Raw genomic sequence first — 21,693 nt, 5'->3', positions numbered from 1 at the left:
AAGTCTGACTTGACGTTCAATTCTCTAGAATTTATTTTTGAGTTTTAGCTCTCGATAAAATGCTCTAATGGTTTGTAGTGTGATGCCCCGCATTCAGTTTGACACAGGTTTTTCTGTTCTGGTTTAGCCCCCAGGCATTAACAGCCAGTTGACCAGCATTTCCTTACCCGCTGCGTTAGCAAGAGCGTTCTCGCGGTATGAGCACAGATTTCTGCTCTAGGTCCGCGGCCCAAAGGCAGCCTGTGCTTAGCTTTCCGTGTTCTTTAACCACGTCTGCCTTTTGCACACTAGAGTAGAACTTACGCTGCAGAGATTATAAAGTGAAAGGTAAATTCCCTCCACATTTATGCTTGATAACAAAAAATGGATTTGGAGGAGGGGGGGGGGAAAAAAGCTGCTTCTAGTGGGTATTATTTAAAATACTTCCTTTTTTTTTTTTTTTTTAATAGGACGATGACAACACTGTACCTTCTGCTCCTGATCCTCCAAGTCTTCTCTTGCACGAACGTGGAACAGGTTTCTGCTTTGATTCCAGGTAAATGTTATCTTTTACTGGTCCTTAAGGGCATGGGTAGGTTTCTATATAACTGGACTTTTTTACTCAAGGCACGGGTGGAGATGAAAAACGATTAAGCATTTTCAATGAATGAATGGTTTACAGTTAGCTAGCAGAGAATATGCTGCGAGACTGGGTAGACTATTTGTGCTGTACTTTATTTTGATGGCATTTGGACAATTTTTTTTTTTGGTAAATGAATGAGTAACTTTTGTTTCCCCCCCCCCCTCTTTCCAACCTAATTGTGAACCTAAGTTTAGAGCTTTTATAAAGTGTTATGTTTGCTAAGAGCAAGCATTTATGAGCAGAGAGAGTGGTTTCCCATGAAACTGCTTGGCCATTAAGACATAGAATAGATTTGTATTCAGTGGTAGCTGGAATTATGTCAAAATTATGTCGCTTTTAGAATGCCAGGTTAGTTTAGAATTCCTTGGTAAAACTACTTTAACTGTACCGAGCACTTTCAGCAAAGACATTTAACCGTGTGGTACTTCCTTAGACACAGAGTCTGCTCAAATTTAAGCTTGTAGTAAAGCTCTTAACCTCGGTGGCAACAGGATCCTACTTTTGTATTTTATTTTGCAGTAACAGATCAAGTAACTGTTTCCTTCTTTCCTTCTCTCTCTCCACCTCCTTGTGAAGCTTCGATGTGCACAAGAAGTGCCCTCTCTGCGATGTGATGTTTCCACCTAACTATGACCAGAGCAAGTTTGAGGAGCACGTGGAGAGCCACTGGAAGGTGTGCCCCATGTGCAGTGAGCAGTTTCCGCCTGACTACGATCAGCAAGGGTTTGAGAGGCACGTTCAGACGCACTTTGATCAGAACGTATTAAATTTTGATTAAAATCACTTTGTTTGCAGTGTAGCTTAAAAAAAAAAAAAACAACCCTAACTTTGAGTAGTCCACCTACGGAACAAAAACAGCGCAGCTTTTCTGTAACAGCGCAAACTTCTGCCTGAAAGCTGATGTACTCTCATGGGAGCCATGATGAATTGTGGCTGTAAGCTGCTATTGGGTTATCTTCCAACATTATACTAAACTCCCCCACAACACCCCACCTTGTTGTGTGTGTAGCTATTTATTCCTCTACTCAGTGGAATTTGTAAGGACATGGGAATGACTTAGCCTCAGAAAAAGAGAGACCAGTTTCATGATGCTCTTCAGCTGCTTCACAAAAGCCACCAAACCCCCTGGGGTTTCTCTTGCCCATGACACCTGAGGCGTGATTAAAAATGTAATAACCAGATGTTTCTCCTAGCAAATGTATGTAGTTTTTCTTTGAGTAACAGTTAAATCAAAAAGTTACATAACTTACCCTACAAAAATATAGTTTTCTAGTACACTTCTGAAATGTAGCTGCATGTACTGTGAGATTACATGCTTGCAACAAAAGTAATGGCAAACACTTCAGTTTTACATATAGAATGTTTGCCGTAAGGGATAATGTTAAATTAAGTACGTTATACCTTAAGGCAGTATTTTGGAGTTGAATGAAACTGCTGTGCTTAAATGCCTAAAAGTAATTGTTCAGAAAAATCATTGCTGTTATGTTGCAGTTGCATTCAGTAGAAAATATCATTCTATTTTCACAACAGTGAATTGTGTTCCTTTTGGCTTCGGGCTTTTAAAACCTTCTGCATTTTAACTTTATGTATTTCTTTCCGGTAAGTAAAAACATGTGTGTATATCTAAACATTTTATATTTACTTTAACTGTATTAAGTATATTTGCTTTCCACTTGTTGTACAGTAGTCTTGTTACATTAAAAGCAAAATTATTCATGGAGTCAGTGGTCCTTTTTTTCCTGCCGCTCATTTTGAAATAAACCAGAGTTCAGGCGTTACATACTTGCAGAAAATGTTTCAGCTCTGTATGACACAAACTGTTGCTCATGTCTATTTATGCTCTTTATTTGAGAGAGACTCAGGGATTCAGGTTTTCAGTAGCTTCTCTTGCCTGCAGTTCTCTTGTGAACATGTGCAATATCCTGTTCAGTGTGGGATTTATTAAAAGCTGCATGACACAGATAAATTGCAGTGTCTTGGGTAGCAGTTACTCCCTCAGTCCTCTGTGTTCTAAGTCTTAGATTTTTATTTTTTTTTTTAGCAGTGAATTTCATGTCAAGAGATGGGCTGAGGGAAGCACAGAAATACTATTTTGTCAATTTGTTTTCTTACTGTAATTCAACAGCATGTGAAAACAGAACAGGCTATAAAACCAAAATATTTTTAGTTATCATGTTAAAGACTTAAAAAACAAACAAACAAAAAAAAACAACTGAGGTTGGTGTCCTGCACAGGCAGGAGAACCTCAAACCCCGACGGTGCCAAAGCAGAGGCTTCTCTTAGATGTGTGTATATACAGGGAACTATGACAGCGTTTGCATCAAATACTGATCCCAAACCCTCACCCAATTAAAATTTCAATGATTTCTCCGTTCAGAGCAATCGCCACTTCATTGCCGAAAGCCTTCAGAAGAACGGTAACCCACAGCCCACCATAAAAAGGGCTGCTGTGGCATCAGTACCAATTTTATCTGGTCACCTGAGCCCTGCTGCCATGTTGGAAAGAAAGAGTCCCTGCCCCCTCAAGTTCTTTTGACTGATTACATCAAAATGCTCCATTTTTGTTCCTCCACACTGTGTAATTTTGTGCATTAAGGGTGTAGTGCTTAAGTTGCTTCAAGTTTTGTTTGGTTTTTTTTTTTGACTACAGGGTTTGATGATACAAAAGTAAAATACACAAATAAAAGTGTACATACAGCCCAAGAAGTTAACTCTTCAAGAAGTTAGGAACAGGCACAGAGCAGTCTCCTTAAGTCAGAGGCAGTTTATTTTAAATGTGATTCGATTTACATTTATAAGCAGCTTTCTTGACAGGAATTCTTTAAGTTGCCTTCAGTTCTAAAACAAACCTCTGTCGCTTTCAAACTTAAAGTACTTTGTCCCCAACAAAACATATGAAAATATAATTTAAAGCACACTTTTCACAGACACGGTACAATACATTCACTATACACAGTATAACAAAATAGTCCCATCTTTACCTGTTTAATAATACTGTCACAATGAATAGGTAAATAGAAACTGGAATTTCATTTTTATAGTTGAAAGGAATTTACATGCAACAATGACGTTTTACGACTGTTTAGCTGTTGAACGAACTTACCCAGCCTGTAGTTTCTTGCACTAGGAGCAGAGCCAAAAACACGTTTGTTGGCCAGATCTATTGCCAAAATTGGGGAAGGGGGGGAGCGGCCACCTGGGGCTGGTGTGCACCGCTCACGCGCATGTCTGGATCAGCCTTTAAACCTGGCTGGCAGCGCCCTATGATACGGGCACCTCTCGAAGGTTTGAAAAAAGGGATGTTGTATTTCAGTTTGGGTGTTCTAAACACTGCTTCATTAGGATGATGCCTAAGTGTTTTAACGAGACTTTTACTCCTCTTGAGAATAGGTAATTATCTTTTACCAAGTTTTCCTGTAAAGCTTTGGGGGAAAAAAAAAAATACAGGGCAAGCTCATTCCTCCTGTAGTTGAGCTTTCTTTTGCACATAAAAGACCAGGAGCTAAGCAAAGGCGATTGCTGTGTTTGTTTACAACAGTGAGTTCCTCCCTAACCCTCATGGAGTACGAGGTGTTTCGGGCTGGGGTGCCCACCTCGGCTCCAAGAATAGCACTTGTGGGAAAAGAGTGCTCAAGGCAGGGTGGCGAGCAGCAACCGCTCGGGTATGGTCCAGACACAAAGCGCTCTCGGGGTGGCTTTTGGTTTGAGTCAGTCTCTGACCACCTGCTGCAAGAAGCACTTAATCTTCAGTAAGGCTCATATGTCATATTTCAGCAAAATTAAACGTAAAGCTAAACAGACACTTCCAAATGGAATGCAGTGACCTACAAGGAGAAGCAAAAAAAACAAAAAAAAAGCACAAAGAAAAATCTCAAAATACAAAGAACACGAGGGAGAGGCATTAGAAACTCCCTTAGCACAAATAACGGACCTCCTTAAACCATGCGTAGAATTTTTAATTTTTATTTGCAACCACAGGCACATGCTCGTACAGTAGTTGCAAGAATTGGCAACACATAAAACATTAAATCTGTTGGCAATAGAGAACTACAAAGTGCTTTAAAACTTCATCTGAGATGAAGAAAATTGTTTCTCACACACACATAAATTTGCACTTAAGTATTTCCAAGTGTCTTTCTAACAGATAGCTCAGGGGTAACTATTTAGTTGGACTGGGATATTGGTCCTCAAAAGTTTGATGGGCATGAACATAATATGACATCTTGTACAAAAAAAAAATAAATTCTAACACTAAAGTGATTGTTTACTAGTTCAAATGGCAAGATTTTCAGCATTTCAAGAGGGAAAAAAAAAAGATTTGCAAGATAATATAAAATACAGCAAGCACACCTTTTTATGTATGTTATTTAAGTATGAAAATATTTTTAGCATATTATGTTAAACATTCTTTCTTATTTATATTTCCATTACGTAAAAGACTTGCTACTCCACTGATAACTCCATTATGTAAGGCATGTTAACTAGAGTTTGACGAGGGTGGTTTGGTTTTGGTTTTTGCACACACATTGACAGATGCATCAAAAGTCGTCATCACATTACAATCTTCAAGGGATGTCAGTGCCAAGCTCTCCTCCTCTCACTCCTGTTCAACACTTCAGTACAACTAAATATGCAACGCCCCCCCCCCCCCCATTTTTTTTCTGTTTCGGAGAAAAAATGTTCTGAAGAACCTATAGCTTTTATAGCACCTTATCTCAAAGAAATGAAAATGGGTATGATGATTACATGTGCAAATGTACAAAATCATTAACCCTACAAAGAGACATCATTCCAAAATTACAGAAAATCTTAAAGCATGCATTTAATTTTTTTAAAGGGTTGCTGAATGCTTCCCCTGAAAAAGGTGGCTGTTCTCAAAATCAGCAACTGCTGGTGAGGATTTCTTGGCACATTTGTGACCAGCATGTTATTGCTGCATCTTCCTGATAATCTCAGCAGACACGGGGGGGTGGAAATTGATTGTGTGGTGCCGCAGGCCCTGAGCTGTCTTGTAACTCTTTCCACAGCGACATTTGAATGGTTTGCGTACGCGGATTTGTGTTCTGTGGCCGTTCTTGGCGTGGTACTTGATACCGTTCACATTCTGTGAGTGAGAAAGTACAATATTAGTGGTTGAGTGGTCTGGTAATGGCTTGGCTTCCTGTTAAACAAAAATTGATGAACCTTACAGGCAAAATCACCCAAATTGCTCAGAACTCCTGCGAGGTGTTACGCATGTGCTGGGCTTTCAAAATACAAGGTGGGATAAGAAGGAGAATAATCTGTGTGCTGTGCTTCCAACACGTGACATTCGTCTGCCTGGGGAATCCTGATTTTTATCTCCCAACGAATGGCACTTTCCAAAAAATACCAGTTAATGGGATCACACAGAGATGCTCTTTGCTTCTCTTTTTTTTTTTTTTCCATGTAGCATTGACAAATTTTATTCAGAGGTTCATTTAGAAGCAAACAAAGAATTGGCATGAAGACTCGAGTCACACTTCTTCAAAAAGCTGAAGCTCCCCCCATGGTGTGTGTGTTCCGTTTTGTGTCATTGTTTCTAGATATGTCTTTAGGCACCAGCAAATTCTGGTAGTTTACACATTGTCTCCAATGAATTAACTGCAGGGAACACTTAACTTAAAGAGTTACACAGGGCACTTTTAGAAAATAATCCAGAGAAACCATCTTCAAAATAGCTATTGTTTGGGAATACTCTATAGCTAAAACTAGAGAACCCATCTCCACTGTTGTTTGGAGAGAAAGAACGAAAACCAGCACCACATCACACTTACCCTTATGCTGACAGAGTTGGGAAACGGGCAGCACTTTTGCTAGATTGATTAAGAACCTTACTAAACATACATCTAAATCGTACCCCTCTCCTCCTTCTCACATCTTTCTGGCAGAAGTGGAAGAAGCTGTTGCGGTCTCACTAGTACGTGATACTGCTTGATGTAGGGTTTGCCTTACTGGAGTCTCTCTTATCTGCTTCCACTAAAAGAGCTTGAATTTTTGGATAAAAGAGAAAAGGCAAACTGTCTTTCATTAGAGCTTCTCCTAGGAAGAAAAAAGATGTCAAGACAATTTGTGACAAGACACAGCTCTGAGGCTCTACTGTGTCCTCTCTAGTGTTTCTAGATACATATCTCAGGGTTTGTGTTTTTTTTTTAAACTATTAAAAAAGCCAAAATCAATTAATGGCATGGATATTAATTAACCCACTAAATTAAAAGTTTCAGGGATTTTGTCTTTGCTGAACCACCGCCTGGTGTTCCACACAAGAAAAGTCCCCTTGGCTCTTTTTAAACAGCAAGTTCAGTTTTATTAACGCGCAGCTTACAGTAATTGGAAGCTCCAGCTTGAAACTTGCAGCAATTAGACAAGTTAGACAAGTTGTTTTAAAAAAAAAAAAAAAAAAAAAGGAAAAAGAAACAGCCTTCAGTAAACAGACCAGAGCTACAACTCCTAAAACTCCACAAGACTCTATATACATCAGAAAGCAAACCCTAGAAAGGCAGAAGCTTAACCTCTTCACAACCGCTCTCCTGCCAGCACTTCCCTTTCTCCTCCCCTACTTTCTAATCCAACTTCGGAGTGAGAATCACAAGCGTTATGTCCCATTCCCGACCGACAGCCTCCTGTGTGCTGCCACCCACTGCTCTGCTCTCAACACAGCAAGAGGAGTGTAAGGAACTTAAGGTCCCATCAGGAAAGCAGGGAGGAGTGTAACTGCAAGAGAAACCGCCCAGTCTCCCAGATAGCTGCGGTGTTCTCACAATGTAAAATGCTGGTCCTTATTTATTGCACGTCAATTGTGGCACTGCAGCAATGTATTTTTTAATCTTTAAGCAAAACCAGTTCTCCGGTTTCAGTCATAAAGCTGAGCATGGTACCATTCTCGTCAGAACTCAGAACACCCAGTGGAGTCTGTACCGCTGAGTGGTGTTTGAGGGCAGCCTGAGTGCCTGGAGAGGTTGATTTGTGGAAATCCTTTAGAAAGAAAAACAGCCTAAAATATCCACCCTGGAAAAAGGGTGCAAGCCTCCAAGCAACTGCTCTGCCCACAAATTCATGCTTCTCTCCTCTAGAGCACCCAGGCACTGAATCCTCACTTGAAATTGCAAATCCAGCCCCAAAATTGGCCTTTACACCCTTAGTGATACTGGAGAACTCCTGCACAGCTGTCACCTGAGCTGTGGGAGATGAGCATTATCAGGCTCCAATACAAACCAAACATACAAATACGAGCCTTTTGTACAGGTTAGTTCTGGGTGACGAGTGTTCAGAGGAGGTAGGAGACAGTAGTACCAAGACAGCCAAGAGCACATCAAAGCTACAAACCATCCTCAAGACCAGTCAAGCGAATTCCCTGCAGGTTATCTGGGGTCCTGAGGCAGCTTTCACACAGTTACAACCTTCAGCACCCGCAGGACCCTTGGGGTGAGGGGGTTGGGGATGTCACTGATGGCGTGAGGACTGTCATAGGGCATCTGTCAACATCTAAGCACTGTTAAGGACCTGTGCCTTCAAAGAAGAGAAAATCTGGGGGTGACCTGCTAAAGTTTTACTTCTGCAGTGAAATTTGAAAACAAAGTTAGCCCCAAACTTATATATATAATTTTGGAAACTACAGAAACCTGTTTAGACTTTTAATTTCTGTAAGAAATCACTTTAAGATACTTTCAAACTACTATCAATTGCTGCAGATGCCCTAAATCCGCAGTCACAGTAAGCCTCGCAGAGTATGAGGAGCTAGTGTAACATGAAATTTGATCTGTACTCCTGTCCAAAAGAAAACTGTTGTTAGAATTACAGTCAACTCTTCAGCACTTTTTCCACTGCCGTAATGTAAACACGTTGTTGTATGTCTGGGTTGAGTTTCTTGAGGTATGGCAAAACCCACTGCCAAACTCATACATCACTTTTATTGCTCTAGTTACTTAGGTTGCTCATTATTTACTCTTACAAATGATTGAGGAAGAAGATGGCAGTATAGAAGGGCACTCTAAAATCTCAAACAGGAGGAAACAATTATTAACCTGGGACCAGATCAGGAGGAGATATGGAAGTTTAGACTGGCACTACCTGGTTTGCATGGACACAAGGGCACTTGGTGGGCAGGGCCCCTTGCACAGCAGGCAGTACTTACGAGGCCGCTACGCTGCAGGTGTGGGAGCTTGCCACCCCCTTCATGTTGGAACACAGACAACAAGGATGGTTTGGGAGGTTTCTTGTTTCAGACTTGGACATTCACATATGTTTTTCTACCTCCTGGCTGCTCCTCTTGAAGTTTACCTTGTGGGTCCAGTTCCTCTTTGCTCAATGTTCAAGTTCTGGCTTGCTCATTTCTTTCAAGTAAATTCCCTTCTTTCCCTCTCTCACATCAGTATTCTCCCTCCCTAAGCTCTGCCGAGTCTCGCTGCTCTTAGATCAGCCTTCCCGGGGGTTTGCCCACCCGACTGGCCAAGGACCCATTACCTTATCCCATTACCTACCAGAAAGACAAGCCCAATGTTGTGGCATTCTTGAAAGATACCACTTCCCCTCTTGCCCAAGGCCAAAAAGCAGTCATGCATAGGAGCTACATTTTGCATGCATGGAAATCTGTTATTCTTTTATTATTGTATTTTGCACAAACTAGAAAAAATATGACAAATAGTCTAGGGTTTTCTCTATAATAGTATATAGGCATTATTTGTGGGGTTTTTTTTGTATTTATCTATTATGTATTAAATTTCATTTGGTCTTTGGAAGTTGCCTGAATACGTTTATCTACATCATATACGTATTTTGAATGTCCTTCTCCAGAGCTAAAAACCAAATTACTAGCACACATAGGTGGTATTGAATAAAAGGAAAACTAATTGCCAGCTTCATAAATCCACGTTAGCTCCTACAGGTGGCATTTTGCAAAGCACGTTAACTACTCAATACCCACAGACTCCTGGACAGGGCATTTAATTGTGGATGTAAATCGAAAATCTGGTGAAGGTGAACTCCACAGGAGGATAAGATCTTTGGGTTCCTCTGAATCATGCAAATGATTTTCTAAAAATTAAATTTAAAGCATCAAATACAAATCATATATATAAAAAGAAATCCATAAATGGCAAACTGTAAAATACTTATAATTTGTTCTCTGTGTCAGTACCCATAATTAAGAGAAGAAGAAAGCACGCTTCAGGAATTAGTTCAGAGGCTAATGGTTTAAGTGTCTAGAAGTCAGTGTGCTCCAGATTAATTTCACCATTTCTGACTATCCCACAAACAAATGTACACACAATTAAAAAGTTTTTTCCTCCCAGAATCTTTGGCTCCTCAGGAAAATCTATGCCATACTATATACAGAGTACCAATACACATTATAAGCAAGCAATTTTATTTCTTAAGAAAAAAGAAAGTTCCTGAAGAACAACTAAATGTTTATGACTCACTTCTTCTGTACTGCCTACAGGAAACTGCCAAGAGATGGCAGCTGGGCAGGAGGCCAGGAGGGTCTTCTGATACTCATCTGGGCTTGTGTATAAACATGTTCTCATTACAGTTTCCATTGTCCACCCCAAACCAGTCCTTGGGAGTATTTGTTGTACTCATTCTTGTCTTATTTACCTTTCCATAATGACTTTTCAGTGCAGAGGCCATCTTTTATCCTTGTACATTGTTTGCAAAAAGGAGCCCCATCCCTACTGGGTCCTTTAAGCAGTACTGTAATACAAATAACACATCTAAAAATAACATTTCTGCTTCTCAAATGTACGTCACCTAAGGCCAGACAAAAGAAAACTGTGTATATCCTCCTTTCCTCCTTTCTCCCTAAAGCAATGCATCTTTTTCTCAGCTGTAAAGTAAGCCTGGCAATTACTGTATGTGCATGTCCGTGTTCCTGTTTGGAGCTCTATAATTGTTTTACAGCCCTGACTGTGATTATCCAGTACCCACCAGAAAATCCCAGTGCTTTGATCACAGGACTCCCTACCCAGACTCTGCAAATAATTCATCAGAGAAAGGGGTTAAGCAGAAGGAAGATGAAGAGGAAATAAGAAACACAGCTGACACAAAGCTAAAAAGGAAGGAAACAAAGATAAAAATGTAAAAAGACAAAAAATGAGGCTGAAAAGAAAAAAGGGAGGAAACAGGACACTGAAAAGAGAAATGAGGTGAGGCAGTTTAAGGAAATGTGTTTTCCTATCAGGACTAAACAGAGGTGAGTTTCTTAGGAAAATACAGTAGTTTTTATTTGCTGCTGGTCTCTGCCTGTCAGCCTCTCTAAGGGTTGTTAATTTGTTCCCTGTCCAAGTGTTCTAACATTAATGGTGTACAAGATATCCCTTAGACAGTCCTCATGCATTTGAGATGAAGGTAGTGAGATAGCAGAAGCAGGCAGAAACAGCTTGCTTATTTGGGCAATAAAAAGACAGAGGGCTGGCAGTCAAACAGAGAACAGACAGGATATAGCAAATTACAGGGTTCTCCTTCTAGCCTTTGCCATTAAGTGAATGTTTTCTGCAATGCATAGATGCCCTGTGGGCACAGCGACTTCTAACAATCACCATGGCTTGTTTGCTTCCTGAGCTAGGGATTTAGCTTTTATACTACACCCTTCATCCGGCACAGCTTCTACCACACACACAAAAAATATTCATCTTGAATAATGTGGGTATATCTGCAAAGTAACACTTGCAAATAGTCTGAAAACATCTTTGCCTCTGCCCTGTCCCTGGAGATGTTCAGTTTTTCCTGTACCCGAAGAGCAGAATAACCACTACATAGTTCAGGCTAATCTCTGCAAAAAAAGACTGTATGTCACTAAGAAATAAGCACGCTGCTTTCTTGATCATGTTTTGAGTAAGTATTTTCAGTATTAACTGATCTGTATACGAACTGGAGTCTTGTGATTTGCTGCTATGGGAGCTGCCCTAGTCCAGAACAGCTGCAGCATCACTGACACATGTTTTTGTCCACTACACGGTTTCACGCACAGTTTATTCATTCTTGTCACAACTGTTTTATCTCAAATGTTATTGGTTTTCCTATATTTCTCTTTCATATTTCTGTTCTCTTTTAAGACCCTACATTTCAACTATTTAAAGGAGAAGCCATAAAATAAAATTAGCATAAAACCAACCCAACCACCTCTGCTTTTTCTAGGGTATAGGTCAGTGGTTGAATTTTCCAGTACCTCATGCAAAAACTTCAGAAAATGACTTAAAGGAACTGTGCCAACATGCTATTTCTGTTCCCAAATGTCAATGACTATAGATACCATACCGAACCATACCATATTGAACAGCCCAAACTGTTCAATACAGTGTCATCTGTCTCTGCACCGGTTCACGTGAAGCAATACTCCTGTTCTCACATCACGGCATGTTCTGTACCAGCCAGCTCAAGGTTCAAAGTTAAAGGTGTTTCACTCCCATAAATGGACAAAAATTTCTCATGACGGAGAGTAATTAAAAAGGCAGGGATAGGACGGGGTGGGGTGGGTGGGAATTGTTTCCCAGCATGTCACACAGACTCAGACCCAGGGCAGAATGATGCCAGAATTTCTCTGAGGCTCTGCCTTCCTGAGGTGACCTCTGACTTGCAAAACATGAACCACCACCTCTCGCACCTCACCTTTACCAGGAAAAGTACGCTGGGCACAGTTTCACTAAAGGAGAGGCAGTATTTCTAGCAGTTACGCAGAAGGAATTCATTCTGGCACTGATGGGCAGAAGCTTTTTATTTAGTGTCTCTGAAAGAGACCCAAGAGATTATTTTGCTGATAGTACCTCCTGCATTCTGCAGTTAATTTGTCTAAATAATAGAAATCTAGTTAAAATGTGTGAAGCAGAAGAGTCACCATATGTAATTTCTCTTTACAGACAGGGATGCAAAAGGCTGCAGCCTTTGTAAAATTGGTAACTTGGCTGTGCTTGAGAGGAAACCAGTGAATAAAATAGGTACTCTGCTAAAATACCACAAAAATAAACGTGAAAAGTCTATTAAATGACAAAGGTATAAATTGATTTTAGCGGCTTTTTCCCCCCCTCACTACATCAGCAGGAAATAAGGTAGGTCTGCACTACTCCTTACCTTGTATCTTTTTTTACATCCAGGAACAGGACAGGCAAAAGGTTTCTCATCCCCTCCATTCATGCACATTGAACTAAGGATAGCTTCAGAGCTGATAGCACTTTCTGTAGTCCAGGACTCATCACTGTCTGATTCTTCATAGTCTACTTCCTCCTCATCATATTCACTACCTAGAAAAGCAGAGTGGTGAGATAAAACAAGAATAAATAAGAGCACAGCAAGATAACACATTCTGCATTTATTACATCAGTTACAATGACTTGTAATTTCCCCACTTTTGTCTTTGCTGGAAGACAGTTATTTTTAATTTTATAAACCTATCTTTCTTATAGTTATTTATTCCTTCATAAAGACACCAGTGGTTCTTTTTCTAATAACCAGGACAGGCATTATCAATATATCTTCATAAACTGTTAACTGTGTGGCACAGAAAGTTCAAAGGACTGATTTTAAAATGCAGTTTCATTACTCCTCAAACACCAGGATCCTTCCTTCTTTCCCAGTGCTCGAACAGAAAATGTTGTTTCCCCCCCCGCGCCCCCCCCCCCCCGCAATTAAAGCTAATTTTAAGGCTTTTCTTTATGCAATACAATACTGAAGAGCATAATTCTACAGATCATAAACAGTGTAAAATAATATGTTGACAAGTCCTAATGCATTTACTAGCCCTTTGGAATTAATAGGAATTATAGCACAACATTAATAAGAATTATATTGTAGCAATTATAGTTGTGAAATTCATTCCCTCAGGTGTGGGGATAAATTGCATTGTGTGGCTGCCCTGAACAGACCGCATTATGTTCCAGATATGCTACGACAGCCATTTGAGCAGCTGGTGCTGAGTTTATTTATTATTTTTAATTGCAATAACTATTAATGGAATTCTCTGAAGAATTTAAATGTGAAACAAGAGAAATTAGGAAAGCAGAATTCCAACTATAAGAATACAGTAAAAATAATAAAAAAAAAGCAGGGGAGGGAAGAGCCCCAGCTGATTAAAAGGAAAATATATGCACAAAGAGAGAGAGAGGGAAAGCTGAGGGGAAACTTCTGTGGTGTCAGCAGGAGGTGGTGCTGTGTTTCCCCTCCCCTTTCTTTTTTTCCCTTCCCAGCTCTGCTAAATTTTATCCTTTCTGCTGAAAGACTATTTGGCTCCGAGTGCTGGAATAGCTCCTGTTATTAAAGACAGTTATGTGACATTTGCATGGCTCTATTTGCTTCCCTCATATGCCCTTTAAGTGCATGCCTCTAAGCAGCTCTGCACTCTGAGAGGAAAATGCAGACAGATGCCTTACGGCGCTTTAAAAAAGAAACATCCCGACTTCGCAAAGAAAACCCATACTGCAATGTACAGCTGGGTCTTTGGGGTTTTTTTGCTTCTAGCGAAACTAAATATACAGCTATCATCTCTAACTTTTCCCTTTGGATTTCCCCCCCCCTCGTACTCTCGCTCAGACTCGGCACCTCTCCGTCATTGAGTCCAAACGCATGTCAACTGGTAGCTGCAAGTACTCAGGGCTCCTGAGCTTTAATCAGATACTGTAAGTTCGCTTACAGATGTCAGGCTATCCAGATTTCTTTCCTGTGGTTTTTGTCCATACAGGGTGGTGCGCAGATGAGGAAAGATGGATGGTTTCCCACCGTCAACAACTGTCGACATGAGCACACGCACACACGCTCTGCAGCACATCTGGAAAACTCTGCCCTGCTGACTGTGACTCCTTATCCCACACCGAATGAGCAAAAGCCAAAGAAAGCATTATTGACCTCTTAAAATATTTCTGAACTCTAGGAACAGTTACCTAAAATGAAGTTAAGAGTTGTTATAGTTTAATTAACTAATAAAAAAATGGAGGCAAAACCACAACTCTGCTTCTATGATTTCCTGCCCTTGATTGTATCTTGATGGAAAAAATTCCTCAAGCTGTTCCTTCAAACTTTTTAGCTCAGTGGGGTTTTTTTTAAGCAAATGCAACAGAAAACTCTATTGTAAATACAAATATGCAGTCATAGGATGAGAAAATATACAATTCTAAACACTGATACCAACAATTTCTGCCATAATAACCCCCTCTTGTAAGCCCCCTTAAGAGGGGATGATTTTCTCCCAAACAGGATTTTTTCCTTCTAAAGAAAACATCATTTGAGACTGTACGACATCTACTAAGGATATCACTACTTCCAGTGATAACAAGGAGCATGCTTTTATAAAACAACAATCAGTGCTCTATAAAACTTAATATACAATATGGTATATAAAGGAAAAGATAACAGAACAGTGGGGAGAAGCAGCAATCATTGCAATAATGGATTTCCATAGGTTTTCCTGTACTTTCAGGGCATCCTTTTAATTTTTCTAAAAACTCTGTACAGTAAGACCCAAATCTGTAACAACTTTTGCCTGTGCTTCACTTATAGGTAGACACATTGAAGGAGAGAGGCAAAACAAACGAAAATGTGTCCGTAAGCACCTGTAAGGTCAGACCATCCTTATGGTTTTCTTTTAATTAGCTTACCGGAACAAAAATGGAAAATTTTGTCTAGTATAGTCAAAAGAGTTCTTTAAACAGTATAAGCAAATGCTCCATTGTCTTAAGTTTTTAAGTCCAGACTTGTCACTACAGATTTTACAAATATGATGAGCTTTTTCAAGTATGAATAACCATAGAAATACAGATTTTTTTTCTTGCACAAAACAATAAAACAGTGCCAAGTACCTGAAAGACATATTACTTTACACAAAGCTGGAACTGCAATTTATCACTGCATTTATCTGATAGTATCCTACTGAATTAATTGCTTGTTAAAAAAAAATATTAAAAATCCCGAAATGTATTTAAGAGGGTCCTCATATAAACAAATGCAAAAAACCTTACTGTCTTGAAAAAAATTCATTAGCAATAAAAATTTATCCTTTAAATAATTATGTTGTTTCAGTTGCCATAGAAAAACAACACTGATTTAGTCAGGCTTTTAACTGATTCCGCCTCAGAATTTAATTTCCTCAGTTGTCAGTGTCTAAGAGCAGCAACCCATGCGGTGCCTCACTGATTGCATGCAACACATCAGGGAGTGGGGGGGAGAGAGGAAAAACAAAAAGCACAACACACAGGTTGGCGCTGCCATAATAAACAGCCCCTAGATGAGGTATTTTAATTAAGTACTGTAAGGCCAAGGATGGTGGCTTTGCAAAGCCGTTCCCACGCCGAGCAGGCGTCCCTGGCCCTCAGCTACACGTCAGGTGTACAAACTGCAACCCGAGCTGCCGGCGGTCGCTGGCTCCTTCAGGCAGCTTGCCAGGGTACCAGCAGTGCGCTGAAGGGGAAGCGCACAGCAGCGCACTTTGATCAAGATATAGCTTGCTTGCCCCTTTTTTTTTTTTTTTTTAACTTGGTTGGGATTTCACAATAACAATTGTAAATATTTACTTTTAAAAAAGAAAACAAAATCAGCACCTTTGCATCCGACCTATGGCCTGTTCCAGTCACTGCGTGACTTGGACAAGTATTTGCAATAACTCTTAAGAGAGCTGGCTCGTTGATCTCCACTTGGACACTGCCACGCATGTGGAAAACAGGATGCTCTGCTGGGGCACGCTGCCCTTCTGGAGGACCGCAGAGCTGCTCCTCTAGCCCATGTGCTAATGGCCTTACTGTTTCTTGTCATGCAGTACTCAAAGGAAAAATATCGGTATTAGGTTTCAGAAGTCTGAATATCAAAAAATTCCCCAAAAGTCAACAACACACATTTCTCTAAGATGAAGCATCTAAATATCTGGAGAGGAAAGGGTAATAGAGAAGCACATGCTTTCAGCAAGGTGATGTACAAATACACAATACTATTACCGTAACTAAATACTAGTTCTACAACAGCAAGAAAACTGCCTTCTCCACCTCTCTCCTCTGGCAATGCTCTTTCTGAGGGTCCTTGCTAGCTAGCTCGTCGCTTTTTACCATATCCAGTTTCATCATCTGGCTCTCATTCAGAGACTCTCCATAGTTCTACCTCAGTCTAACCTAAACCCAATGTTTTGTCGTCCAAATGACTCAGTAACATCCTCCTAATACTGTCCTGCCATCGCATGCAATATGCCCTCCATCATGGCCCACAAAGCCATTTCCCCTTGTCCTCACTCCAGTGGCCCTGCCAAAAGGCTCACTGCCCCCAGTAGATTAAAAAAATAAAACAAAACAAAGGAAAGGAAAGAATGCTAGCTTTGGGGTTTTTTTCTGGAATTTTCCATGCTGAGACAATGCCACCGCCCCTCAAAGAGGAGGTAGACTCCACTGGTGGAGATGGACTTGAGGTGGACACCACAAGGCACAGCTGGCATAGAATGCTGTTTCAGAGCCAGGTATTACATAAAATTACTAGTTATGAAAAGACAGAAAACATACAGGGTCACAAAATATTCTGGCAAGTTATTCCTCTTTTAATTTTTATGCTGTGTTTAAACAGAACCCATCACAAGAAAGAAGGCTGTCTGCATCACAGCAGTTTATTTGCCAAAAGTAAACACATGCAGGAAAAGGGATCATGTTTACTGCCTGCATGGTAAGAAGTCTTCGTAGTGTGATGAAAAGCAAATTGCACCATAAAGACTTGCTCTACCTCTTCTTCCAGTTTTGCTATTGAAATCGGCGAGAACATCACTTAATCCTACAGCAAACATCTCGCCTCTTGAATGCCCATCTATTACTTTTTCCAGTAGATGAAGTCAGTAATTTAAATAGCTCAGAAATGCTTTGCAGAGAGTTAATCATTTGACATTCTGGAACAGACAACATCTCAGCTACACTGCTGAATATCTGGAGCCTTATCTTTTATGTTTCTGGGGTTTATTTGGTATTCACACCACTGTAGCCAAGATAAATTCTGCCTTTTGTGTGAGTGAAATCATTCCACAGTGCGATTTACAGAGGATTTTTCCCCTCAACTTTGAATGAATCTTGGTTCTATCAGGTGCACATCACTTGTAGTTATGTCACTTTTTAAATCTAAAGACTTCTATACTGTGCCTTGAAATATAAAAAAGACAAAGCTGATGAAAACCAGCACAAGCTGTGTGTGCCATTACAATGAATACAATCTATCTTGACCTCAGATCAAGAACATTACGAGTTCTTCCTCTCTCCTCCCATGAAAACAAACCCAAAACATCCTTGCCAATGAATTTCGTGACCAGAAAGCATACATTTAAGTATACAATGAATAACTATGAGCAAATAGCTTACTGTAGTGGGAACCAACATTGCTAGTGTCACTGAAAGTTCATGGTAATTCCAACGATCTCTCATAAAAATTCAGCTTCACACTTTGTCCCGTGCGGGACTTGCAGTTTGTATTTCATAGAAACAGTTTTATGAGAGCACTTCTTATGTTAAGACGTTTGCATTCCCATATACTGTGACAGCTTCCTTGATAAAAGAAGTGAATTATTAATATTATGTGAATTTTGGCCTAAGACTAAAGCACATCTATGGATTTGTCAGACTTCTTCCCTCTGTGCCCATGGATGCACACTGTCTCCTCCACGCTCACCAGCAGGGAGAACGTTCCCACAGCTGATACTCATTGTTGATCTAAAGACGTATCAACTCACTCAAAATGAAACATTCTTCCTTTCTATAAAGCACAGGAAAAAAATGCTAGGGGCAATGAAATAGAAAACAGTTAAATAACATGCATCATGGCTGCTACGCAAGTCTTTAGTCTAGAAGCTGTAGCAGGACTCTCTCTGCCACAAGCTGGTACGGGTGGCACAATGCATTGGCTCTGCAAACTCAAGCAAAAAATCTCAGACACTGGATCATCCAAACAGACTAAGCCAGGGTTTTTCCTTTGCTACCTTGCTTGTTTTGGGGGTGGGGGAAGAAGGGGACAGGAAGTGTTTTTCAGCCTTTGTGAAAGGTCCATTCAAATTCATTTCTATTTTCAAAAATACTTTTATCATCCTTGCCCATGAAGATGATGTAAATACATTTCTAATACAACTGAAGAAAACTCAGAGTAGTTTAAAAAGAGCACTGTGTAGTGCTACAGACACTGTTATTTTAGACTGCAAGGGCAATTCCAGTGTTTCGATTAAGCACCCACATAAAGCGAGCACTAGGTTCACCAGGGTGAAGACTGGAGCCTTTCTTCAGCCAACAGGCGCAAGCACACGCGGTTAAAACTTTCCTCTCTGATCCCAGTAAGTATCTCTGAACCTTGTTCCTGGGAGAGGCAAATCTGTTCTCAAAGCCAACTGCATGCTTGGCAGCTCTGCTGTCACTCGAGGGAGCTGCTTGAGATGGTTATGGTTTGTCAAATGGGCACTTGCCAAGGCTGGCAGAGACCTCCGTCCCTCTGCGCGATCACAAAAGAGCCATCAAAATGGCAATTACAACTTATTATGGACTTGGCCTTGTGCCGAGCAAGGGGGGGCAGCGCAGGGCATGTCCTGCTGGCTGCTGCCAGCCCCCGCGCAGCGGGTCCCGTGGGCTGTGTGGTCTGTGGCAGTCACTGCCAGGCTGCTCTCACACACACTTGCGCCAGGAGCGTGTCTCTCGTCTTGCACTTCAGCTGTCACTGCTGCCAGCATCCTACTCTTCCTCATGACACTAGTCAGAGCAGGATTTGGCCAGAAAAATGTCTTCTGGAGAAACCACCCTTCCCTCCAGTCCTCTCCTAGCTCAGATCAAGTATCAAGTGCTAAATAATGAGCTGTTTAGGAACTATTACTACTCGGGAGAACTAATTTTCTATTGTCTCTGGCTGGAGCAAGGCTCAGTTAGCGAATAAGCACCAAGAGAATTTAAAAAATGTACCTTATGTAATGATGTGAATATGGATTCAAATACAAAGCGCAATATGGTTTTTAACATTATTTTTATGCACAAGGTACTTAAAAGCACCAGAGAAAATAACAGGAAAAAAACCCCAAACTTTTTCTTCTTTCTTTGCATCATTTGAAGAGTAGCTCTCAGCCAGTAGGGTTTGCTGTTCCAAAGGAGGGAACATTTAAGTAAGCAAGGATATAGGTAGATGTTTCTGGACATCCTCCACCCTCTCTCACAGTCCAGAGAAATGGCAACTGTAACTTGCGCCCTCACAGAGACAGTCTGAAAAGATACTTTCCACAGCTATTTTGGAGGGTGGTACCTTAAACAGGATGAACCCACAAGCAGTTAGCACCGAACTCATGGATAACCTTGGTGTTTTAAATTAAATGGTAGATAGGTCGATTCCAACATTTCAAATCTCCTTTAGTTTTCATTTAGATGCTCAATGTAAACTCATGCTGAATTTTAAGTGACTGAAATATATTCGATGACAAGGTTTGAATCCACTTTGGAAAGCACGCAAACACTTCCAATTCTATGTGTACAACACAGAACCAAATATACTGTATTTTTGTATAGAATGATAGGCTACTCTATATGGGAAATCACCCCAAAATCCTGGAGGTAAAGCTGAAATGATAAAGGTACAAAAGAAACAAAGATTTTTATTTAAAGCACTACTAGTGTGACATTAGTATTATATATTCTTATTCTATGTCAGTACAATTGCAAACTACTTACACATGAGATCTGCTCATCATTTTGGGCTGCAAGAGAAACAGAACTAGTAATGCTCAGGTTAAAAAAAATAGTCCTCCAGAGCCAATATAGGGGTTGGTGGAGCAGCTGGACTCTGTCTGGCCTTACGACCAATTGTGTGCCATTTTCTATCTTGATCTATCTGTATCTTGTTATTGGTATATGAAAGAAAAGTCTTTAAAACTTAAACGCAAAAAATCCCAATCCAGAGATTATAAATCCACTAAAAGGGGCTTGCACACCTATATAAACAGATATTTTACAATTTATTGAATGTATAAATGTATGCAAATAAAACATACATGTAATAAGCTAAATAAGAAAAAAAATATCCCCACTTCCAATTACTTGCGAAACAGCAACTAATCACAAAAACATGCATGTAAAGAACCGATCCTGGAAAAAACAGTCAACTGATACCACGGCATGTGTTTTGTAGAACAGGACTTTCTGAGAACGCTGCAGAGGTGCTAAAGCAAATTGTTATAATGTCACTGCACAATGTGCTGTTGAGGTTTTATGGTCACACTGCGCCAATAGTCTCAGGAAGTTATTTTGCATTCTTATATAAACTTTTTTTCCCAATCCTGTTTTCCACAAAAAAGGGCTTTCAATAATGTACAATCTTCTGTTTATACATAGTACAGGAAAAACATGATAAACCCAAGAACACAATCTCTACTTTAAACATATTTTAAAACTAGATTTCTACAACTTCATGTAAACAAGAATAAGCTGTTAAAACACTCACCAAAAAAAAGTGCATAACCTTCCTGTAATTAAAGGGCAGTGTTTTACACGGCACTTTTTTAAAATCATGAAAATAAAAAAAGTAAATAAATAAATCAATCCAGCAGACCCCTCCCAACTTGAGGCTTAACCTGCAAATTAATGTAACAGTAATAAAACCTTTGCCAGCTGGAATCCTTTCTTTCTCTGGCTTTGGCATGAGCAGCAAGAGCAGGTATATGTTTGAAGAAAAACAAAGTAGGACATTTTCCACCTTTAGTCACAGGATGTTAATTGAACTCTGGCAAATGTTTAAAGATATTCTCAAAATGTTGAAGAAAGAATTAAAACCAGTTGGGGCTGAGAAAAAGAAACAATCCATCCTTCCTTCTCCCTCCTCTCCCCCCAAACATCTGTTCCAAACTTATACTCCAAAAAGCATGGCAAAGAACAGTCATAATTAATGTTATTTTGGCTTTTTAGTTGCTAGGCCTGCATTCTGAGGTTAGAAATACAAAAATACAAGTCCAGGGCACTATTACTGTACTTAAGGACTCTCCTGATGCATATTACAAAAAGGCAGTTTTTCTTTTCTCTTCTTTTCCCCTTTTTTCATTAAAAAAAAAAAAAAAAGGTATCAGGAAACAGTTTCATGTTTAAGATAAAGGATTACAATAA

General features: G+C 40.0%; 2 protein-coding genes across 5 annotated transcripts in view; one reads left to right on the top strand and one right to left on the bottom strand.

Annotated features, from left to right (window-relative positions):
- TAX1BP1 (Tax1 binding protein 1) overlaps positions 1-2,342 on the top strand; it is a 63,521-nt gene extending 61,179 nt beyond the window's left edge. For all 4 annotated transcript variants that reach the window (XM_075745930.1, XM_075745928.1, XM_075745929.1 and 1 more), the window contains 2 exons: positions 450-535; positions 1,199-2,342. In XM_075745930.1, coding sequence (XP_075602045.1) covers positions 450-535; positions 1,199-1,400 — 288 coding nt within the window. In that variant the 3' untranslated portion in view covers positions 1,401-2,342. The remainder of the gene's footprint in view (positions 1-449; positions 536-1,198) is intronic.
- Positions 2,343-3,371: 1,029 nt separating this feature from the next.
- Positions 3,372-21,693, bottom strand: part of JAZF1 (JAZF zinc finger 1) — a 200,605-nt gene continuing 182,283 nt past the window's right edge. The window contains exons 4-5 of the mRNA XM_075745926.1: positions 12,704-12,873; positions 3,372-5,726 (exon numbers count right to left, since the gene is read on the bottom strand). Of these exons, the coding sequence (XP_075602041.1) occupies positions 5,550-5,726; positions 12,704-12,873 (347 nt within the window). The 3' untranslated portion in view covers positions 3,372-5,549. The remainder of the gene's footprint in view (positions 5,727-12,703; positions 12,874-21,693) is intronic.

Source organism: Balearica regulorum, chromosome 2 (assembly GCF_011004875.1).
Source record: "Balearica regulorum gibbericeps isolate bBalReg1 chromosome 2, bBalReg1.pri, whole genome shotgun sequence".
NCBI lineage: Eukaryota > Metazoa > Chordata > Aves > Gruiformes > Gruidae > Balearica > Balearica regulorum.
The sequence above is the reverse complement of the archived record's forward strand: the minus strand, read 5'-3'. Positions and strand labels throughout refer to the sequence as shown.